This window comes from Triturus cristatus, chromosome 4_1, assembly GCF_964204655.1.
Source record: "Triturus cristatus chromosome 4_1, aTriCri1.1, whole genome shotgun sequence".
NCBI classification, from domain to species: domain Eukaryota; kingdom Metazoa; phylum Chordata; class Amphibia; order Caudata; family Salamandridae; genus Triturus; species Triturus cristatus.
In genome coordinates, this window is record NC_140585.1 from 574,901,311 (window position 1) to 574,924,699 (window position 23,389).

The 23,389-nt window shown below is 39.7% G+C and overlaps 1 protein-coding gene across 2 annotated transcripts in view; it reads right to left on the minus strand.

The window, feature by feature from the left end:
* The window catches only part of SEMA3A (semaphorin 3A), a 607,762-nt gene that overhangs the window by 46,946 nt on the left and 537,427 nt on the right, over positions 1 to 23,389 (minus strand). For both annotated transcript variants that reach the window (XM_085652903.1, XM_085652904.1), the window contains 2 exons: positions 12,948 to 12,989; positions 1,625 to 1,782 (listed from right to left, as the gene is read on the minus strand). In XM_085652903.1, the coding sequence (XP_085509029.1) occupies positions 1,625 to 1,782; positions 12,948 to 12,989 (200 nt within the window). The remainder of the gene's footprint in view (positions 1 to 1,624; positions 1,783 to 12,947; positions 12,990 to 23,389) is intronic.

The following is a 23,389-nucleotide window of genomic DNA, read 5'->3' on the forward strand; positions in this document are numbered from 1 at the left end:
GGCCATTTTAGTCAGTAGAGGACAAAAATACAGCATGATCAGCACAGCAAGCACTGGGTGAATGGAGAAGGTGTGTGACTTGCTTGTGAAGAGTGGTAAGGCAGAGCAGTAGAAGGGACTTCCTGGTCAGAAGAAGGTGTAAAGCCAATAACTAGAAGGAGCTGGATGGGTGCTTCTGAGATGACTTACAAAGTGACAGCAGAGACAAGAAGTTGCCACACAACATCATTGGTTGTAGGTCTCTCTGTAGCCATTAGTTCACTCACTGTTGATTTTTGACCACACATTTGTTGTATTGCTCTTGCTTCTCTCTCAGTCACCCCACCCCCAATTTGGACTTTGTTTACTCTCAACTTATTCTGTTGTTGCTGCTTCTTATTTTTCCTCTTTGGCATTTTGCATGTCTGTCCTGGACTCTCAGTAGTCATCATTTACCTGTTCGCAAGAGCACAAGATACTCTGATAATGGGGTTATGCAAAGATATACCTTTAGAAGCATGCTAAGAGAAATGAGTAATTAATATATTTCATATGTTATGCTCTAATAGGTCATATAGCACATGAATCCTGTGTCCAATCCAAACCATGAGAGAAGTTTTTGAAGGTGTAGTGATATTTGTGTTAAGACTGAGCAAGTAAGACAATATTCAGCCAACGGAGGACAGGTTGTATAGAGGACAAAGAGAAGAAGTCTAAGAGCATGAGTGTGTTAGTGTGGAGCTGATTGAGTAATAGGAGACAATGACTGGTCAGTTGGCAACACAGGAGGATTAGCAGAAAAATACTATGTTAGCGAAGCAGAAGGTAACAATTTTGGTTCAATATGTGATATGATCGATAGTGGCAAAAGTGACTGTGGGTCCATATTGATATGGATGGAGATAAAATGATATGGTAAGTCAACAGAGCAAAATCACATACATCAGTGATCACAGATCAACATTAGTGGATGACATGGTTAAAGACAACTCATTTGAGAGATTACGAGAAGAAGGGGAGATGGGAATCAGGCTCATACTTAGAGAAGAGGATGGATTGGTAGGATTTGGATGCTATGGAAATCTACTGGGTCACAGATAAAGATTGTATGGGTTAATGAATGTCAAAGGCTAGATGGTTTGATGATGTACAGACTGAATGTGTCCATCTACTCTGAAATGGAAATGAGTTTGTGAAGCTGAGGATGAGGATAGATAATGTGAGGAAATAAGTGCAGTGAACAAAATTGGGGAAAATTACTATATTAGTTATCAGTGTCTTCATAAAGAAATTAGCCCAGTCATCAACTACAAGCAATAAAGTGTTACTAAGTGGTTGCAAAGGGGACGATAAGTACTAGCTGATGGAAATTGATTCATAGACCACAGTCATGTGAAATTCAAAGCACTGGTTGTTAAAATTGAGTTTGAAGTCTCAAATGACAGGTGGTGAGTAGTTGTGGGGAAGTGTCATGGAGAAGGTATAATTACTTATTCATTCTGTTAATTGGTTCTGGGAGGCAATTGAAGAAAAACTGATTTGTAGGTTTGTCTTGCTAACCAATAGCAAAAGAGGCAAGTAAAGACAAACTATATATTTGGATGCATTATTTAAAATGTAAGAGAGGCATTAAACAGTAGTTTACCTTTTTGCAGTTGGAAAATAGCGAGAGCAGGACGATCCATCCCAAGCGCAGTAGGGGTCTCTGGCAAGGCAGCACTCAGCACACGCTTTTCCATAGATGTCACAGCGGTACAGTGGAAGCTGTGAAACCCCGATAGGAGAACCAATGTACAGTTGTTGCTGTAAAACATATTCATATATATGAAAGGGTAAATTTCTGTAGGGCGTTGCACACATTTATCATAAGAGCAGCACAACCAGTAGCGGCTCATGGAGGGAGTGCCACGGGGCGGTGGGTCTTGGAGGGGCAGGGTGAGGGGTAGTAAACTCCGGCTCATGGCCGACCGGAGTAATGTAAGTAAATAAATAAATAAAACAAATTTCATTGCGCGCGCTGAAACGCTTTTGGCGTTTCAGCACGCGCCATGAAATTAGTTTTATTCATTTACATTACTCCGGTCGGCCGTGAGCCGGAGTTTACTACCCCCCCTCTCTGCCCCTGCCTGCCTCACCACCCCGCGGCACTCCCTCCATGAGCCGCTACCGAGTACACCATTCAACATTTTAGAGCTGCTGACATTCTAAATGTTCTAGCTTTCAAGCTATATACATGTTGATGCCCAGTGACAACCTTGTGACCCTGTCCTTTAGTATTTTATCGTATATTTTGCCATGGCCACTCCAACAACAAAGTGAACCCAACAATTACCATTGATTTTATGAAGATTAACAATATACGTCTCTCAAAGACTCCCCTAAGTCAGTCTGAATTTGTTATCCTTTTAAAGACTTATACTACAGCTGTCATTAACTGAATTCTAGTACACAAAACACATACTAATTAACTGTTCTTTGTTTATATATGATGGCTTTAAACTCTCTGCAACTGAGGTGAGGTCAAAAGTTCTGATCTACTGTGAGTGCCCTTTCTTCACCCAGGACCTACCAAATATGCCTGTTTCCCGTACTTTAAGCACACTCGTATTACCTAAGCATGAACTAGAACAAGGAGACCAGACATAACCAACAACCTTTAGAAAGCCCCGTTTAGTATTCTTAGAAGTAATGGACCCCATACCTTATTAATAGTGCGGTGTGAAAGAAATCACTATAATTAATATGTGACCCGATGACAAAGTTATGCCCAGGCACAAATGAGACTCACATCTGCTTGAAACAGTACAGGTAAAATTAAAATCAAATACCTCCACGTTCTTATCCATACACATATAATTTATATATTGCTTACATTCAATACATGTAGGATCTGGCAAATGTCTGCAAGCCCCCATTATTGAATACACGTACATTATACCATGCATACCAAACACATAAGTCACTTGTTTTGCTGTTTTATGACGATTTAATATTGCACTGTCAACTAACATGTTGATTAACACATAGACATTTTGCATGACTATGTTGTACCTATCTAAATTTTCAGACCTACTCACTTTTGACGTGCCCGAATGACGCTTTCTTACTTGGCACACCAAACCCAAAATATAGAACGTAGGGGCATATTATCAAGAAACAGCATTAAAATTATCGCCACTTTAGGGTCAGAAAACTGCAGCTAAAGCGGCGATAATGGGCTTGATAATATGCCCTGGAGAGTTCCCATAGAAGACCATGTTCTGGTGTGAACATGGGCTTCCATTGGAATTCTCTGCGGCATATTATCAAGCCCATTATCGCCACTTTAGCGGCAGTTTTCTGCCGCTAAAGCAGCGATAATTTTAACGCCGTGCTTGATAATATGCCCCGCAGTTCGATCAGCACGCAATCTTCCTTCTATGCTTCTTAGTCTCAGTACGTGTTGCTCATTACTCATAAGAAAGCTGAGCACCTGATTACTGCCACTGTCTAAGTTTTAGTTTCTGTCACATAAATCTTCATCCTGTTGCTTTTGTGAAGAAAATATATAAAAGTGAAGACATTTGGAGAGGATCTTACAATAGATGCTCAACTGTTTGGGGAAGTGAAGCTCTGTCTCCCTGTGCCGTGATATCATTATTTTTTTGAAATCGTAGCTTGCGCACTACCTCTGTGGTTTTTGAATTTTTGTGTATCGCTCTTTGAATTTTTTGGGTGCTCCATGGGTGGCGTCTGCCGTCCTTGAGACTTCTCAGTAAAGAATGCTTAATTGTGCTTCCAAAGTTGGTCGCATCCCCATGGGCACTCCGGTATTCCTTATATCAGGACTTAAGAAAGTTTCACAACAGAAAATTGATTTTTCACGTATTTCTTTATTTCTACTTCCGTTCTCACTTCATTGAAATTCTCTTCATTTCAATTCATTTATGAAGCTTCCTGAATTTTTATCATTACATCTTTGTAGCTCCTTTGCATTTCGGGCTACTCGCCCTTCTTCAGTGAGCATCACTACAAAAAATCATAGCACACATACTTTTTGTGAGATATTCTGCATGCTGTTATTCCAGTTATATATACTTCAATCAGCAGCCATGATATAGTCACATTATATTTATATACACTGTTAAATTTAATCTAAATTCATAAACAATCAATTTCACATGTAATCACCATGTGGTATGTGCTTCTGTCGACCTATAGTGTAATATGGTGCGTGTTACATTATTGTGGTGATATGTGGATTTGTCAAGAGTATCCGCGTGTTCACTTAAATGGTTTACTCACAATACTAAGCGTTCAACATGTTGTGCTGTCCTAAAATGGAAGTGACAGCGATTAGAATTCTGGGAGTAATATAAACACATTATAACAAGCTTATATAATCGCCGAAAAATCAGCTTACTAGTTTTTCTGTAGGCTGTCAGATACCGGCGTCTCCTTCGTAGCATTCGCGCGTAGTATTAGACCTCCGCATTTCCATGTTTGGAGAACCCATACTTCTGATTGGTTCTTATACCAAATCAGATGTCTGCACGTCATTCATGGTTGCCAAGGTTTCAGTGAAGCTTGGTAAATGTAAAAAACAGACTGTTCTAATTTCTACTCATGCAAGGTGTAATTACAATTGAAAACTGACTACTCTAGTGTGTAATATCCTGACCTACTAGGCATAGATGATGGACTATTTATATACGATGGCGGCCCTGTATACGTGTTCAAGTGTAGTAAAGCAATACTATTATCTCATGAAATCAAGCGGGACTGTATTTAGATTGTTCAATCAACATATAAAGGTACCAGCAAACAGAACTCAGGAGGACATGAAATGTCCTTTCTACATTAAAGATAACGTGCATATTCAATACGATCATTGAGCCCATATGGCTTGTATGATTGCAGCTTCATTATCCAGAAGTTTTCTCGTCGCAAAAGATGTTTATTGTTGTCTCTTCCTTCCATCTTTTGGACAGTTTCCAATATTAGGAATTTTAGTTGCGATAAATTGTGCTGTTTTTCCATGAAATGCGTAGCAACCACTGATTTCATGTTCTTTGTTCTTATGTTTGATTTATGTTCATTTATCCGCCTCTTAATTTTTCGCTCAGTCTTTCCCACATAAACTTTGCCACATGGGCATTTTAAAAGGTATATGACATTAGTTGTATCACATGTGGCAAAGGTGCGTAGTTTGATGTTGTATCCCTTCATCGGGTCTGGTATACTGGTTCCTTTTATGATGTTATTACAATTATTAAAGTTCATGCATGGTCTAATTCCTTTAGCTATTTGTGGAGTAATTAGTTTCTGATTGAGGATTTCTCCAAAATATTTACTCCTGGTGTATGCGAACATAGGTGGCTGTACGAACATAAATTTGAAATCTGGTTCTAACCCCAACATTGGCCAATGGTGGTCTCTTGAAGCTGCTGCTTAGATTAGAAAATCTTGATACTATCACCATTCTGGTGTTTATTGGTTTAGTAGTATTTTTCAAAAGATCCGTTCTTGAAGTTGAAAGGGAGCACTGTTTAGCCCGCTCTACAATGGGTTCTGGATATCCTCTATCCAGGAATCTTTTTGCCATTTCATCTAATCTTTTCTCAATTTTTCTTTTTCTTTTTCATGTCCTCCTGAGTTCTGTTTGCTGGGACCTTTATATGTTGATTGAACAATCTAAATACAGTCCTGCTTGATTTCATGAGATAATAGTATTGCTTTACTACACTTGAACACGTATACATGGCCGCCATCGTATATAAATAGTCCATCATCTATGCCTAGTAGGTCAGAACATTACACAGTAGAGTAGTCTGTTTTCAATAGTAATTACACCTTGCATGAACTTGTTGAACCGCGAGCAGCGAGTAGAAATTAGAACAGTCCGTTTTTTTACATTTACCAAGCTTCACTGAAACCTTGGCAACCGCGAATGATGTGCAGACATCTGATTCGGTATAAGAACCAATCAGAAGTATGGGTTCTCCAAACACGGAAATGCGGAGGTCTAATACTACGCGCGAACGCTACGAAGGAGACGCCGGTATCTGACAGCCTACAGAAAAACGAGTACGCTGATTTTTCGGCGATTATATAAGCTTGGTATCACGTGTTTAGATTACTCCCAGAATTCTAATCGCTGTCACTTCCATTTTAGGACAGCGCAACATGTTGAACGCTTAGTATCGTGAGTAAACCATTTAAGCTCATGGGATTTGGACACAAGTGAACACGCGGATACTCTTGACAAATCCACATATCACCACAATAACGTAACACGCACCATATTACACTATAGGTCGACAGAAGCAATATTCACGGGTATACCACAGGGTGATTAACTGTGAAATAGATTGTTTATGAATTTAGATTAAATTTAACAGTGTAAATAAATATAATGTGACTATATCATGGCTGCTGATTGAAGCATATATAACTGGAATAACAGAATGCATACAATCTCATGAAAAGTATGGGTGCTATGATTTTTTGTAGTGATGCTCCCTGAAGAAGGGCGAGTAGCCCGAAATGCATAAGAGCTACAAAGATGTAATGATAAAGATTCAGGAAACTTCATAAATGAATTGAAATGAAGAGAATTTCAATGAAGTGAGAACGGAAGTAGAAATAAAGAAATACGTGAAAAATCAATTTTCTGTTGTGAAACTTTCTTAAGTCCTGATATCAGGAATACCGGAGTGCCCATGGGGATGTGACCAACTTTGGAAGCACAATTAAGCATCATTATTTTTTCTCATTTTGTGCAATAAATATGTTTAGACATCTAGTAGTTTTGGAGCTACTGTTTTCTTTCACAAAGATAATGTATGTAACTTATTGATTATGTAGTTTACTATTTAATTCCTTCCCCTTGTGAAAAAACTTGACAAAATATCTTGAAATTTTGCACTAGTCTGCTTCATTCATTTTCATAATGTTCTTCTCATTTCAACTTCTCCTATAATGGTGTAAATAAACTTTAATCTCTTGATGTTGGTAAAAATGTTTGAACTCCTGACTTCTCAAAACGTACACTTCCAAAACAATTTACCATAATTAAAGAAAAGACAAAGTTGTGCTCAAAACCTCACTAATTAAGAACCATTATATATTTTATATGTACTATGAGTGGGTATGTCGATATACTTTAGGTATATTTTTGTGGTGCATTAAGACATGACTGTTTTCTTTCATGAAGGATGACTTCTTGACTCACTGGAGACACCAATACTGATTGTCTTTGTGCATCCTCTTACCCAATACCTTTTTAATAACAATGGAACTAGACATAAACAAGAGCTCTGATTGCATTAGTCTATAAAGTTCTTCTCTTCTTCAGTCAATCCGCTCACCTTCCTGGTGCCAATTCAGAAAGCAGGTCAGAAATCCCAACAGATGAGTTATCATGCATGACTGCCAACTGTTTGACTTTATTCATAATGAGCCAACTTTCCTAGCTTTCAGAGGTTCCTACATTTCGCTAAACCTACAATAGGCTAATTGTTTACATAAAACAATCCACCCGTTTAGGTTTATGGTTACACTACTCTTTGCAGTTTTATAAAATGTATTTCTTTTCAAACAACAGGTTGTATCACTGTGGAGGCTACGCTTCAGCCACACCACTGTGAAATATGGGGTTATTCAATGTCTCATCCTATGCTGAAAACACACTTTCTACATTCTTTTGGAGGCGTTTGGTCAGTATAATTTCAGGGTGGGAAAACAGCAGTTGGAAAGGGACCTTTCAGCAGGGTCACTTCCAAACATTTTGCCTTTCTCCTCCCCTTTTTTGCTGAATTCGTTTATGTTGGCTTTAGGAGTATAGCCACTTTGCGACTGCATGTGCTCTCTGCTTAAAACATGGTAATATTGGCTCATCCCAAATTGGCAGACTTAATTCACTTATTCCCTAGTGAAGTGCACTACATGTGCACAGGGCCTGTAATGTGAATGCAACTAGTGGGCCTACAGCACTGATTGTGCCACCCACTTCAGTAGCCCTTTAAACATGTCTCAGGCCTGCCATGGCAGAGCCTATGTAGGTAGTTTTAAACTGCCATGTCTACCTGACAAGCTAACCCTCCTTCCAGGTCCAAACCTTCCTTTTTAATACATATAAGTTACCCTAAGGTAGGCCTTGGACAGCCCAAGGACAGAGTGCAGTGTATTTAAAAACCAGAACATATATATTTATGTTTTACATGTCCTGGTAGTGAAAATCTCTTAAATTGTATTTTCACTACTGCAAGGCCTATCTCTTCCATGGGATAACATTGGGATTACTTTATTTCATTTTATAAGTTATAATTTCCAATTCAGAAGAGATGGGTCCCCAAAGTTTGGTGTCTCTGGAATCACAATTTAAAGTCTCAACTTATGGTGAGGTTGGATTTTAAATTGTAATTCTGAAAATGCCTTTTTTTATAAGGTGGGCATTTTCTTTCTTTAGCCATTTGGTGCTTTCTGCCTGTCTCGGAATACAAGTGTGGGGTGGGTGACAGCTGGGATTAGTGTATTCCCTCCAGACAGCCACAGACAAGGGATCTAGGGTGTGACTGATGGGCCATCCACATCTTGATGGGCCATCCTGGGCAGGAAGGGAGGGAGGAGCTGACACATCTAAATAGGCTATGTCCTGTCCCCACAAAAAGGGCTGCATACCCCCCTACAGTGAGTCTGGAGCCAGGGCAGGAAGGGCAGGGACTTCATGCTCTTCACGGTCATCTCTTTGAAGTCTCCCCCACTTCAAAGACACAACTGGGTATCATTACTGAACCTCATCCACCATCAACTCAGTACACTTCTGGACCTGTGGATACTCTGCCAAGAAGAAGGACTATTGTGCTGCTGGAATGACTTCTACTCTGCTGGACTGCTACTCTGCTGGACTCCTGCTCTGCTATGCTGACCTGCTGCTTGCTGACCTCATTGACTGGGAGTGAGAAGGACTGGAACTGCATCTCTCCAACCCAGAACCAAAATGACTCCAAGGGCTTGCATCCTGTTTTGAAGTCTCAGAAATATCAAAGACTTCCATCTCATCTGCTACAGCAGCTGGACTCTACTATCTGAGAGTCTTGCCCTGCCGAGTGGTGCCAATCCAGTCCTGGGCCCCTGGTGTGGGTATAAAGTGCTGCTCCAGAGGGAATCCAAACAGCTATGCCTTTACGCTGCTCGGTACCAGCGCATCTCCATGAACGTGACACATCACTGCTGCTGCAAGACTTGCGTCCATCTCATCGCCGACTGTGTGGCTCATCACCTCCATTCCTGATGCATCTTTGACTTTGCACGGCTCGGAGCCAGCGCATCACCTTCATCCTGGTGTCTGACGATAATGCATCGCCTCTTTGCTTCTTGAATTTTGGCTCCTACGATGATGCATCGCCTCTTTGCTTCGCGCCTCTCGACATCAACGCAAAGTACTTTGCAGCAGGCCAATGCTAGTCCCTGTATTTGACCAATGCTCTATCTCGGTCAGCCAGACATTTGGATTTGACCTGGTCTAGCATGACCAGATAGCCTTGGTTGGGGCTATATGCTTTTAAGCACTTCAATTCAGTTTATTATTTTTAATAAATTCATAACTCCAGTTATACTTATCAGACTTTTGTTGCTTTGGTCTTATTTTGTTCATTAAATTAAGCTTTACTTTCTAACCTGGTGTGGAGCCTTTTGTGGTGTTTTCACTGTGTTACTCTTTGAAGTGTTGCACAAATATTTTACACATTGCCCTCTTAAATTAAGCCTGGCTGCTCTGTGCCAAGCTACCAAAGAGTGAGCACAGGATAACAGAGGGTGTGTTGTGAGTTACCCTGACAAGGATTGGGGTTCCTGCTTGGACAGGGTGCATAAATCTGCCAACCAGAAACCTAATTTCTAACAACAGAAAACTGTTGGTAACTACTCGTGAACCTCTGAATTAGTTGGTGTTTGAAGCATTTTCTATCAAATACTGTATTCCCTTTACACCTACTTATTCATGCTGAGAAGTTAACATTGAGAAGTGAAAATTGCAGCCGGTTTGGGTGAAATTTACAGCATAGCCCAATATGCATTCTGTGAATCAAGATAGCTGTTTAGAGTTTGGACATCACAGCTTTCAAGTTTGTATGTGGCACTTACATCTACAAAAATCACTGTGAATCTGGGACAGTTATCTCTGTAGAAATTGCCAACTAGTTCAAATCACTAAAGGGAGGAGAGCACCCATCTCCACACAGTTAGCATCGGATGAAACACAAGATTAACACTCATTTCCAGTGCGTCCATCAGGGCAAGAAAGACAGTGGCCTTGCAGTGGCACCTAGTAATGTTGCCAAATTAGAACCAAAGGCACATCAGTGTATGAGAGTGCGCCAGCAGGGCAAGTACTATTTTACCTAGAGTTCTGGAAATCCTCACATCTCCCTCACTCACCCAGAAGTAAACAAGAAACACACAAATATGAATTGCTTCAGCTCAATCATAATGGAATTTGAGTTGCTGAGTAGCACTTCAAGAACACTGAAATTGGTGTTTATGAATTTTAATTTGTCAACAACTTTACTGCAGCTTTTATGATTTCATAAATCATTTCTAGGTTATTGAACCTATTGGAGGAGGAAAATGTTCGCAACAGCATTTTCGTGATATTGTGTTTGTATCAGGGGGTAAACTGATTAAATTACATCCCAATAATACGTTGTCATGGGAGTGCACAAAATAAATGCGTTCTGTCTCCTGCGCGCCCCTATTTATGTCATCTTACTTCCACTCTGTCAATGAATATTACATCCTAGATGTGTGACTGGGTCTTGTAACATGGGGCCAGCTGTGCATGACGTGCACGGCTGAGTACTTTGGATTTGCGCACCTCTAGGCAAATCTGCAATATCCTGTTATTCAACTGCAGACTCAGCTAAGCTTTCTGAAATACATTTTAGAATTTTTAATTCTGATTTTTCTGGGATAACATGCTGCATTATTTTTAAAGTAATCTAAAATATCACTTATTTTTAGATAATAGATTTAAAAAAAAAAAAAGAATTATGCCACATCTAAACCTTTGTTATTTGTGTGTAGTTATGTTAACTTCCGTACTAAGTATATTTCCTTATGAATTGTTTGAGAATTGTAACTAAAAGTATGTAATTGCAGTATTTACTGGCAAAAATGTACAAAAGGATGTAGCTACCCATGTGTCTAAAATGATTATTTTCTTTGAAAATTAGTTTTGAGACCACATAATGAAAGCTTCTCTAAACATGTGCAGCATTCCTTAGGAACGGTGCATTGCTGTATGCTTAGCTGCAATCAATGGCTTCAATAGCATTGACTTGTACAAACAATCAAATGGAACGCAATGATTACCATGGGCAAGCATGAATAACGCGCCTCGCCTTTTTAAATATTTAAAACCACAAAAATTAATTCCTCTACAATTGGAAATGTGTGGTATATTGAGTAATAAATTCAGCAATTTTGTATCTTTTATAAATAATGTTAAACTAGCACTCATAAATATTTAGAACGTAGATCACTAATTTCAGGGCGAGATGTCTGTGTAACAGAAGTACATCTTCATGTATCACTAGGTAGAATGCAGCAGGTTTAATATTTAAAGCACGTTCAGTTTCCAAGATAGTATTGAAATCGCATTTACACTAAATAAAGTAGTGCTTTCAGATAAAGTGCTCAAAATTGTGCACAGATGTGGTGCTTTACATCAACATGTGCAGAGGGCATATTTCATGCATATCATCACTCTCCCGCACTTGTGTGAATGAAGTGTAGAAGATGCAAGTAAGCGAGGAACATTATGCATCAGAGTCAGGGTGTTACACCATCATATTGACGGACAGAATGCATTGATGGTACTTATGCCACACACGGGCTGCTGGGAAATGTGTTTAGTCACACGTTCAGCCAACCACAAAAACCAACGCTAATACCTCTTGAGAGTGTAATTGCTGCCTAGAAATTAAAAGTAGGAGTTGGCCAAACAGCAGAAGTGACAATTTAAGATGGACACTTTTTGAAAAGCGCACCATTTCGATATTATTTTTGGATGTTGAAGTATACTATCAAATACAGAGCACCTGTGCGTACAATAATCATTTCATATTCTATGCAGTAATTTCAGACTAATAATCATTTAAAACTCAAAGTAAACTGAGTCCTCATTTCAGTGAAAGACATAAATTTCAATATATTTTGATGATCGCTATTTTTTCCTGGAAGAGTGTTTCTGATTCACTAATAAATGCACTATGTACCTTAAGTTAACCACCCTTGGCCGCCCGCCTGCTCAACCACTGTTTTCAAGTATGTCTAATATTCAGATATTTAAAATATAAAGGTAAATTATAAATCATACCAAGTCTACGCCATGGTAGCTATGAAAGAAACATGTGATATGTGTTCCCATATAAGAGAGAGACATGTCTAAGTCTATATCATTAAAAAGGATTCCATTACTAATATGACATTCTACTTTCCTTAAAAGTAAGCCAAAATGTGTTTTTTTTATTTATTAGTAGAGTGACATGTCTTAATAGCAGGAGGAAGGTCAACACAGTTCCTAATCCGTCTTGACAGTTTATACATTTAATTTGAATGAGGTTGTTTGCATATATTTTGGAAGGGAGTAGTCTCAACACATTTCAGAAGGCATTTCTCATGGAAACTTCAGCAGGCTAACATGCAAAGCAGTTAAGGTGTCATTTGGTAGGCAACCAATCGGCTCTTTCAGTAATGTAACAGTTGTCACTTTCTGCACTGAGACCTGTTGTATGCAGTTTGCCTTTCCCTTTACCAGTGAGGTAAGTCTTTCCATGCTTCATGATGTCATACAATGTGTTCCCTTAAACAGTAATACGTTTTCACATGTTCCACAAACTGACCCAGGGTATTTTTCTCTGGCAACCACCTAGACTATGTTGCTTCAAACAAACAAACAATAGAAATTAGTTTGGAGTCTTACGTACTTGCTTTGTGGATATCTCCATCGCTGAAATTGCTGTTGGTTCCTAGAAAAAAAGCAGAACAAATGAGAATTGGAGACATCTCTGATGAAAATATCTGTAAACATAGTTTCCTGTTTTTCAAACCGAGATTGCTTCAATTTGTTATATCTGGTAATTTATGTTGCCATCAGTATTGATATGAGCCTCAATATTAATCTGTGTGGTTTGATCCAATTCAACAACAGGTGTTTTGCTTCACACATTTGTGATTACTACTTCCCATTCTTCCAACTGAGCAATGCCTAGAGTAAACTGTAGCTTACCCTTGCAGGAAAACAAACACAATTCAACTATATGATAAGAAAGACAGCAAACACAATAGACCTTATAGGTTTCTACAGATAGAAAATGAAAATGGAAAACTGCTAAAAATATTAATCACTTTGTACGTTCAATACAATAAGGGCCTCATTTGGATTCCGGTCGGAAAGCCTCCAACCACAAGTCGGAGGCTTTTCGACCCACATCCAAGGTTTCAAATCCAACCACTGTATCACAATGACGGCCGTCGGATTTGAAACCGGCCGGTCAATCCAAATGGCTTCCAACAGGCTCAAGGAGCCCATAGGCCATTCAGATGCCCATCATAATCCCTTACCGACGATGTTTCTGCCATCGGGATTATGATGTTGGTTTCTGACAGGCTTTCCATGTCTGGCTTTCCAACATGGAAAGCCTGTAGAAAGCGAGTTTGGGGGCCCCTAGCAGGGCCCCCTTCTCCCTGTGGCCTCCAGTTGGGGGCCAAGGGGGCACCTATGGTACTCCCCAGTAAATCCCTGCACAATGTGGCAGCACCTTGTAGTGCCTGCCACACGGTGCAGGAATTTACCCAAACTCCTATTTCTTTATGGGAGCTGGTGCTGCGGGTCATTTTCACCCGCGAATGTGACACGTTAGCTCGCGTGCGTTTACACCGGTCATTACAACAACCATGTTGTTACATCGCATACCTTTACAATGCAAGTCGGAACAACGACTTGCTGTAGGGGGGCGCTGGATGTTGGAATAGTATAATTACTATTCCAACTCCAGTCTGTGCAACAGTAAGGAAGGTCTTGGATTTTAAATCCAACACCTTCTGTCCCCTACAGCAAGTTGTTGGTCCGACTTGCGTTTTAATGGTATGTGATGTAAGAATGCAGTCGTTGTAACAGTTGTAACGACTGCATTGTAACGGCATGCGTTGTCTCGCATGCGTGGTAAACGATGTTTTACTTCACCCGCCACATAAGCTTCCATAGAGAAATTGGCGTTTGCGCATCGAAATACAGTGTTCGGAAATGCCAACCTATGATTGGTTGGTTCCCACAACAAGGTGGTGTCGGTCGGAGGCAACTTCAACCGACATCATAATAGGTGCCTAAGTCTTATAATAATAATAATAATAATAATCACATTTATAAAGTGCCTGGTTACACTAGGCTAGTGTGTCCCCGCGCTGCGGTACCAGCTACACTCGGCATCAAAAGAGGGGAGCTAAGAATCAGGACATAGCTATACATGCTTCATGCAACGGCTCCCCCTCTCCCTAGAGAGTGCACAATCCAGGTGGCGGAGGACGGTTTCCGCTACCTAGGTATATTCATAACCACGGATGTCAGGAAGCGATACGAACGCAACTTGGTGCCTCCACTGCAAAGGTTCCGAAGGGATGTCGATGTCTGGAAGAATCTGCCCCTGTCCATGCTCGGGAGGGCGGTGCTGTTCAAAATGATGGCACTGCCGAGATTCCTATATGCCCTTCAAAACTACCCAGACATGGTACCGCAAGCCTTCTTTAAGGAGGTTGAGTCCTTGCGGAGGGATTTACTATGGGATGGCAGACCTTGAATAGCGTTAGGTAAGCTCACATTGGGGTGGTACGATGGAGGTATAGCCCTGCCGGACATCAGGAAGTACTATTGGGCTGCGCAACTAGCTGCAATTAACCAATGCCAGTACGGACGTGGAGATGACCCAGCATACGGAATGGATAGGTGGTTGCTGCCAGGCGGGGACTTCACGAGAGCGCTGTATTCCAGACCTACGAGGTATAGGCTCACAGGGCCCACTAAACACTCGGTCCAGATATGGCATGTGGCCAACAAAGCTCTGGGATGGGCCGAGAAACTCATGTTAGCCACCCCCCTCTGGGACTCGGAACGGCTGGGCACTCTGGGGCGAACCAAGGGTTTTGGAAAATGGGACCTCATCGGTATTTCGCATATTAGGGACCTATGGGGGCGGGATGGAGTAGTGACGTTTGCTGCACTGAAACAGACATATGAAATGGCGAAGTCAGAACACTTCCGTTATACACAGATTCGGCATGCGTTGCAGGCCACCATCCGGTCTGACACAGAGCTACCTGAAGCGTCCCCGCTCGAGGACAGACTGCTAGATGGACATCTTCCTGACAAATGTATTTCCCTCACATACAAAAAACTCATCCATCACACCCCTGATCACCTCGCCACGCTTAGGGAGAAATGGGTAAGAGATGGACTGGAATTAGATGATGAGGAATGGCAGGAGGCACTCTCCTCACCCAAGGAGGTGGCTATATCTGCCAAATTAAAACTAATACAGCTGAAGATTTTACATAGAGTCTACCTCTCAGGGTCCCAGCTGATACACATGGGGGGTAGTGTGGACGGGGTATGCAGGAGGGGATGTGGAATGCAAGGCGGATACCTACACGTGCTCTGGGAATGCCCAGTAATTCAAGTCTTCTGGAGGAATATCCTGAAAGTTATGAGTACTGTGTGGGGGGTGCCCTTGCTGCCTGAGGCCAAGAGATGCCTTTTGAACGTTTGGGAGCCAACAGACTTAAGCGTGAAAGGGAGGTTATGGGTCACACTCGGGCAGACGGTTGCCAAGCGCAACATAGCGCAGTTGTGGGGTGCAGCTGCGTCACCTAAGTTGAAGAAATGGAAAGAAGATATGGACTGGTGTATGGTTCGTGAGAAAACTGTATACGTTGCATGGGGATGCCCCAAAAAATGGTTAGCAATTTGGTCTAAATGGAATGTGTACAGGAGAGGGCTATGTGAACCACCGAGTGTCTCATCCCCAGAAGACCACATTACAGTGTGAATTGCAATGTATGTAATGTAACTATACCCACTGCATTGGAAAATATGTACTGATACGTGTGAAACATGATGCAAGTGAAACATAGGATGTAAAGAACTGTATATCATGACCACGGTTCCCTTATGTTAAATAAACAGAGTTTATAAAAAAAAAAAAGAATCAGGACATAGCAAGGGGGGTCTACACAGAAGGGAAGAGGTATGTTTTCAATATTTTCCGTGTGTGTGTCTCTATATCTAGCTTCTCACTTAGCAATCATCAGATACACTTTTTTTGAATCACACATTACCTGATCATGTTACCAGTATCATTATTTAAAAGATAGTATAATTGCTGGTGGGATTATTTGTCATCAATGTTAAATAAAAAAATGACAAATACTGGAAATGACCAATTGTTAGCAGTGCAATCAATAAATACAGACTTCTGGTCTGTGATTTTTACAACATAGCATAACTGTCAGGACTCCTGATTGCAGAAAAATACATGAGCCACAAATTATGGCACTGACCATAAGAAAAAAGATAAACCACCTAATGGCCATGAGAGGAGCCATAGAAATAAGTATGGTGCACTAACTGATTTAAACATTCGGGTATGAACAAAGACATTTTTTTATATACAATGAATTTCATCCATAATCAGTTTTATTTTTCACCACCTGTGGTACCTGTGTAATGTTGACAGTATTTCCTTGCTGGTGGAGTAAGTAATGTTTTGAGAAAGTGTTAATTTTACTAAGTGAAGTATCAGCAGCTGCATTCATTTGAAATTAATCATTTACAATTGACAGTCTAGTCACTGTAATGAGGCCTGCACTGATCTATAAAAATGTTTAACGATTTTAAGCTGACAGCTGAAGAGAGAGTAAAACTGACTTTATTCTTTTTGCAAATACTCATTAGCACATTAAATGAAAAACTGAGCTCAGTCGATCTGGCTGCTTAGAATGCAGGCATTAACTACTGCTCTATGCCTACTTTCTAAATTCAATAAAAGTGGGGTACAGAGACATAAAGATGACTGAGACAGTTGGTACGTGGGACAGATTGTATAGGGGATGGTTGAGCTGGCGCATTTTAAGAGCTATAATACCAACATGCTGTCAGGCAGTAATGAATGTTAATTGCCCTTCAACCTCATTGTGCACCATTGCCTATAGCTCCCACACATAAATGAGGGTTGGGCAATTAAAAAAGCAATATGATGATTGCAATAAATTAATCTGCAAATAATTAAACCAAGTATCAACAATATCCAGTAAAGAAGATGTCTAAGTTAACAATATGTTCCTCATGATACACATTGTATGCCCTCCAGAAAAAATATGAAGTACTAGAGTATAATTTTGGACAAAAGAGAATCGTGTATAAATCTGACATTCCCACTGGAACACGTTTTGTGATCCTAGGCAAATCCCTTTCTCTCTCTGTACCTCATTTCCTATTCCCGGGAATTATTGGGAGCAGCTGGAAGCAAGCTGTTAGTCAGTATTGTGACCTGCATATAAAAACACTGAACATTTATATTTTTTATGGGTGGTCACTACATTAAAAATAAGATTACTAGTTTCAGCATTTTTCCAACTTCCACGGCTTAGAAATATATGTAACCTAGTTACTTAACACGCTGATATATTTGGAACAACATTATTGTAAAACTTGTCTTTATGGATATACATTTAGGGCACTCATTACATTTCCAATATAATGGCTACCTTTGTTACCTTGAATCGGACATGATTTAGCAGGCAGTTCACAGAGACATTTAGTCCACAGGAAGTTTGAAACAAAACATGGTAGCAAAATGTGATTTATGCCCTCTTTATATCCTTGTTTATGTTCTCTATGCATAACGCCTATACAATTTTCAGAATATGCTATTTTGTTAATCCAGTCTGTCAATCCATATTGCTGTTTCAATTGTCAGAACCTGACCATATATTTTCTTTTGTAAATTCTATAATGCTCACCAATTCAAACAATGATTGCATAAAAATTGAAGCATCATTTAATTTATGATTCTTGGGGGATAAAGCATGAAACAAATAGGTTCACCTAAATAGACCTAAATATGTTAGTAATCAATCTTAAGGTAAAAAATAAAACAGTGCGCACAATGTTGCAAGGATGTTAGTTGTCAGGAAGGAACAACTCCCATCATCAATTAAAAAAAATATATCACCTGTCAGGTGTCATGCAACATCCAACAAATATACTGCTGGACACAACATCTTCTGTGAGTAGACTCTGTTGTAACTTTATCTAGCAGCCTTATTATAGTAGAGGCAGGGAGAGACATGGGAGATATTAAAGAGCAGTTCCTCATTAATATAACCATTTTAGCCACATGGGGAGAGATTACTAAACTGAGCATCCATTTCTGTGAATCATTATACCCTGTTTTGTGGCACTAAATGCTTAATTTGTATTAAGAACAGAACCAGAATCTCTACAATGCACATGCTTGGCACATTTCCTTTTTGCTGTCACTGGTTGAACTAGAACTTACTTGCTATAATTCATTGACTTTTTCCTTTAGCAGCAAATTAAAGTATATTCAGAAGCTTATTATGCGGATGGTATATGTCTTCAGGAATCAAAATACGTTTGACTTTTTTGGTATATAAGTACATATGCTCCTATGTGTACTATTTGCCACACATGGTTTAACATTGTACTATTTTTCTAAGTATTACTTATACTTCAAGCATTACAGAACAGTTTTGTATCAAGGCCTGTCCTTACCCTGTTGGCAATTAGTATATGTACCCACCAAACTGACTTGGCCAAAAGGACTCTTAATCCAGTCATTAGACCACTGCAAGGCCTTTAAATTATGGTGTGATATTTCCAAGATCAACAAAAGGTTTTTCAAACAGAATATCAAGAAGATGATAATATGCACTCTACTGAATATTGAAAGATTAACTTAAAAAATCATAGAGGAATAAATAAACACCAGTTCTAAAACCAGAGTATGTTAAGTGTCTTTGTTGCACTTTAGCCATTCATGCATATTTGATCTCAAAGCATGCTGCAAATTTGACATGACCAGGAAACAGCACTCTCTTTTAAGAAGAGTACATTTTAATGCCTCACGGATAGACAGCATTAGTTGTATGTTGCAGATCTTTTGCTCACAATTTATAATATATACTTAGAATGGGCTTTGAGTCAGTCACTTGCTTGTTACTGGTTTGCTGTGTTGTCACTCTCATGTCTTTGGCCTCGATTCAAAGTATTTCCTTCTTATTCTTGTGTTTGTCCTGCCTAAGAGCTCACAGTGCATTTCTTTCCTTGGTCTCTTCTCCACTTGTCCCTTTTAACATCTACATGCGCCAACACACTCTCTTCTCCCACCAACACACTCTCTTCTCCCACACCCTAGTCCACGACTCAATGTTCTCCTATCCACTCCCTGCTTTCAATTTGGTTCAATTTATTTTCTTTAACATCCCAGCACACCCTGTGATCTCTGTTTACTCTCCTCTCAATCACCATTTTCCCATCCCAATGTCCTGTCCCACTCCCCTCTTAGTATTCTTTTTTATATTTGTTTTTGTACGAGTGCCCAGCAGGTTCAAAGTACTACTGGGACTCTTGACTTCTTGTATTATCACTGCCTCTCACTTTTGAAAATGTATTTACTGCATATAATTACTAAAATGGAACTCAGGGGAAACAACCATTACAACGCAGTCATTACAACGCAACTGCCTTTACATCGCATGCCATTACAACACATGCCATTGCAACGCATGCCACTACAACGCATACCAGTACAAACCATACCATTGCAACGCATGCCATTACAACACAATATAAAGTAAATAATGGGTATTTTTTTAGTTTAATAGTGGGTATGGGTTTTGGAGTACATGGGGATAGTATTTTTACCCCTACCCTATCCAACACTTACCCTAGTCTTCCACTCACTGGAGAGGGAATAGTTATTTTTACCCTTTCACTATCCAACACTTACCCTGCTGTTGCAGTCACTGGAGTGGGAATAGTAATTTTTACCCCTTCACTATCCAACACTAACCCTACTGTTGCACTCACTGGTGTGGCAATAGTAATTTTTACCCCTACACTATCCAACACTTACCCAACTATTGCCCCAAAAGTATTATGCGCTATAATGATATGCGTTGTAATGGTAGTTTCTAAAAATGCGTTGTAATGGCATGCATTGTCAAATCATACGTTGTAACGATAGTTGCAATGTAAAAATTGAGTTGTAAAGGCGTGCATTGTAATTGTTTGTGTTGTAACGTCATATATCCTACCTCAGCCATGCTGGAACCGTAACTGAAGGAAATGTCAAAATTGCCTATGTTGCTTGGACGTACATCACTGATCATCTGGGAATGGCATCATGCACATGAAGGCATCCAGATGTGCACGCACACACACATACATGCATCACAATGTGTCTATACACATTAGTGGCCATCTTGGAAGGACTTTCCTTTAATACATAGAACCCATTCCAAGATTGTCACATATGCATCTGCATGCAAGCCTATAAATTATAATGCATGTGCGTGCATGCATTATGATGCACTGGTGCCTATTTTAGCATTTGTTAACACCAATTAAAAAACAATATTGGTAAAGGCAATAGCTTGGGCTTTTAACCCTGGTATTTGTTTGCTTTGCCATGCTTGTTTCTTTTCTTTCAGCACAATTCATTAAGAGGCAACTTGTTGCATGATGTCTCTTGATACCTTTCAGTCATTTTGTCAGATTTTGAGTCTTCTTCATAATTTGTAGATATGATTCGAACAATGAGCTTTTGATCTGTTTAATAAATGTTCATTAAACCCCCTATACTACCGTAAAAAAACAAAAGCATTGCATATATAATTTAAGTCTATGTAAAAGTTTTAAGAAGGACCTGGAAACACATGGTTGTTATTATTTAAAAATATTTGATTTTACTGTTTAAAAAAGCAATACATATGATTAATGAAAATTAAAAGTACTAACTACTGATCTTATCTTGGTTCTTTATAAACAATTACGGGTAAAGTAGGATAGTATGTGGGTTTGGTTTAGGATAGCCTCTCAGTCCAGCACTGCCTGAGCTTAGGACATGATGGGTTGAACCTTCCCCTTCCCTATCTGATGCCTGTATACACCACTAGACACTGACTAAAATGGTTCCTGATGACCTTTGTAGGTTGTTTTCCTGCAGTGTTTGCAGTACCCTCTGATTGTGTCACAAGTAATAGTCCCTGAAGCAATTGTAGAGAGCTATTTAGTCTAAATATCTTCCAGTCCAGTCAGAGTCTGGTATACCTACTGTTCAAATGTTGCAGGGGCATTCCAAACAGTGTGTCCTTTACAGGGACCATCCAGTGAAGACAAAAAAATTCCCTTTATCTTGATTGAGGCTCACTGTAGTATAGAGCACCATAGAAAGTAATGCTAAATAAAGTGCTGAACAATGCTCAACAGAATTCTATTTTCAGCAGTGAAGCAAAGTAGCCACAGTAAAGACATGAGCCTATCGATACCTGGAACATATCCCAGACTTTTAGAGTGCAGTATTTGAGCTCCCATTAGTATGGAAGGATTAACATTCTCATCCAGAGGAATTTCCTATGTCCGAAGTAACCACCTAAATTTAATATGCATTTGCAAAATCGTATTAGCTTGCATCCAGATAAAGGAAAACCTTTGATGTGCAATACAAAAACACTAAACTAAATTCAGTACACTTGCCTAATTAAGAGGTTTTTTCAGGATTGTGGTTTCTTTCTGCCACATAAAAGCTGTTATTAACATTCCATTTACTGTGGCAAAAAACTCTATTCTGTAAGTGAAGCATTAAGGCAAAATTGCTCAGTTATTGTACACTCATCACTTGGCACCTTATATTATTCTAGAGTTGATAATATAAATGCAACATGCTGACAAGCAACATGTTGAAGCTTGTGTCTCATTTGTTCCCATTTTCAAAGAGCTTTCCGAATTGGTTTTGAAACATGTCCGGAATCCAACTTTCTTATTGATCCATATTGCTAAAATTACTGTGTGAACTTCTTAATATCCCCTAGCTTAAGTTTGCACAACTCCTTCTTGCTTCCTTTTTATTTAAATGTTGTTCTTAGTGGGTAAAATACTAGCTATTAATCACGGCATTCAAAATGTCAATGATTTACTTTTAATTCCAGGGGCAATAATCAGATATGTGCTGGGGGGGCACAGCCATTACAATGCGGTTTTTACCACGCGCAGCTTTTACATCGCATGCGTTACAACGCATGCGATGTTACAACGCAATGCCATTACAACGCAAGTCTTTACATCGACTTGCGCTAGATGGCGTGCTAACATTACAAATAGTGTAGTTTACTATCCCAACACCTTCCCTACTGTTACGTGGACTGGAGTTGGAATAGTAAATTACACTTTTCTAATGTTAGCACGCCATCCAGTGCAAGTCGATGTAAAGACTTGCGTTGTAATGGCATAGCGTTGTAACATCGCATGCGTTGTAACGCATGCGATGTAACTGCACGCGTTGTAATGACACGCGTTGTAATGTCATACATCCGTGCTGGGAGTTTGTAAATTCAAAAACTTACCTCTTATTTTCAGAATTAGGGATCCGATGTTCCTAAATAATGGTCCCAAAAAACTGCCCACAATTTTTGACAAGTATAGAATTTTACAAACCTACCTATGCACTAATAGGTTAGTTTACAAAAAAACACTACTGGGTTGGTCACAACCTGGCCTACTTCATGAATATTATTGACATAGTTCACAAACTGCGACTCATTCCAATTGTGGCCGTCACAAAGATGTTGGACGGCTAGGGTCAGCAGGTCATCACGTCTGTGATATCCTTAAAATAACGTTTTTTTCTCATACAACCTGTTTTTGTTCATTGAAAGGACGCTGCATTTTTTTATTGAAATGTGTTTTAAATTTGCCTGTGGTCTTCGGATCACTGGCTACTACCCCACAAACTTTCTTTTTACAATCACAAAGGTGAAAGGGTGCCTGGACCCCTCCCTTTTTTGCGAATGGATTGCCACCCCAACTCAGCAATCAGTATGTTTTTAAAGATTTGCAACCAGATTTGGGTTCTAAAACATTGATACATTTCATACAGAATTGCTATTTGGAAGGGACATCTACAATACACCCTTCCAAATAGTGATTCTGTATGGACTCAAAAAGGTTTTTTAGGAGTCTGTAAAAAACTACTGACCCCTACAATGTTTTTAGTACATCGATAAAAATATTTTTGCATAACCGACACGGCGGCGCCTCCCTGAAGCTCAGGCAGACACGGGAAGCTTCTTGCAT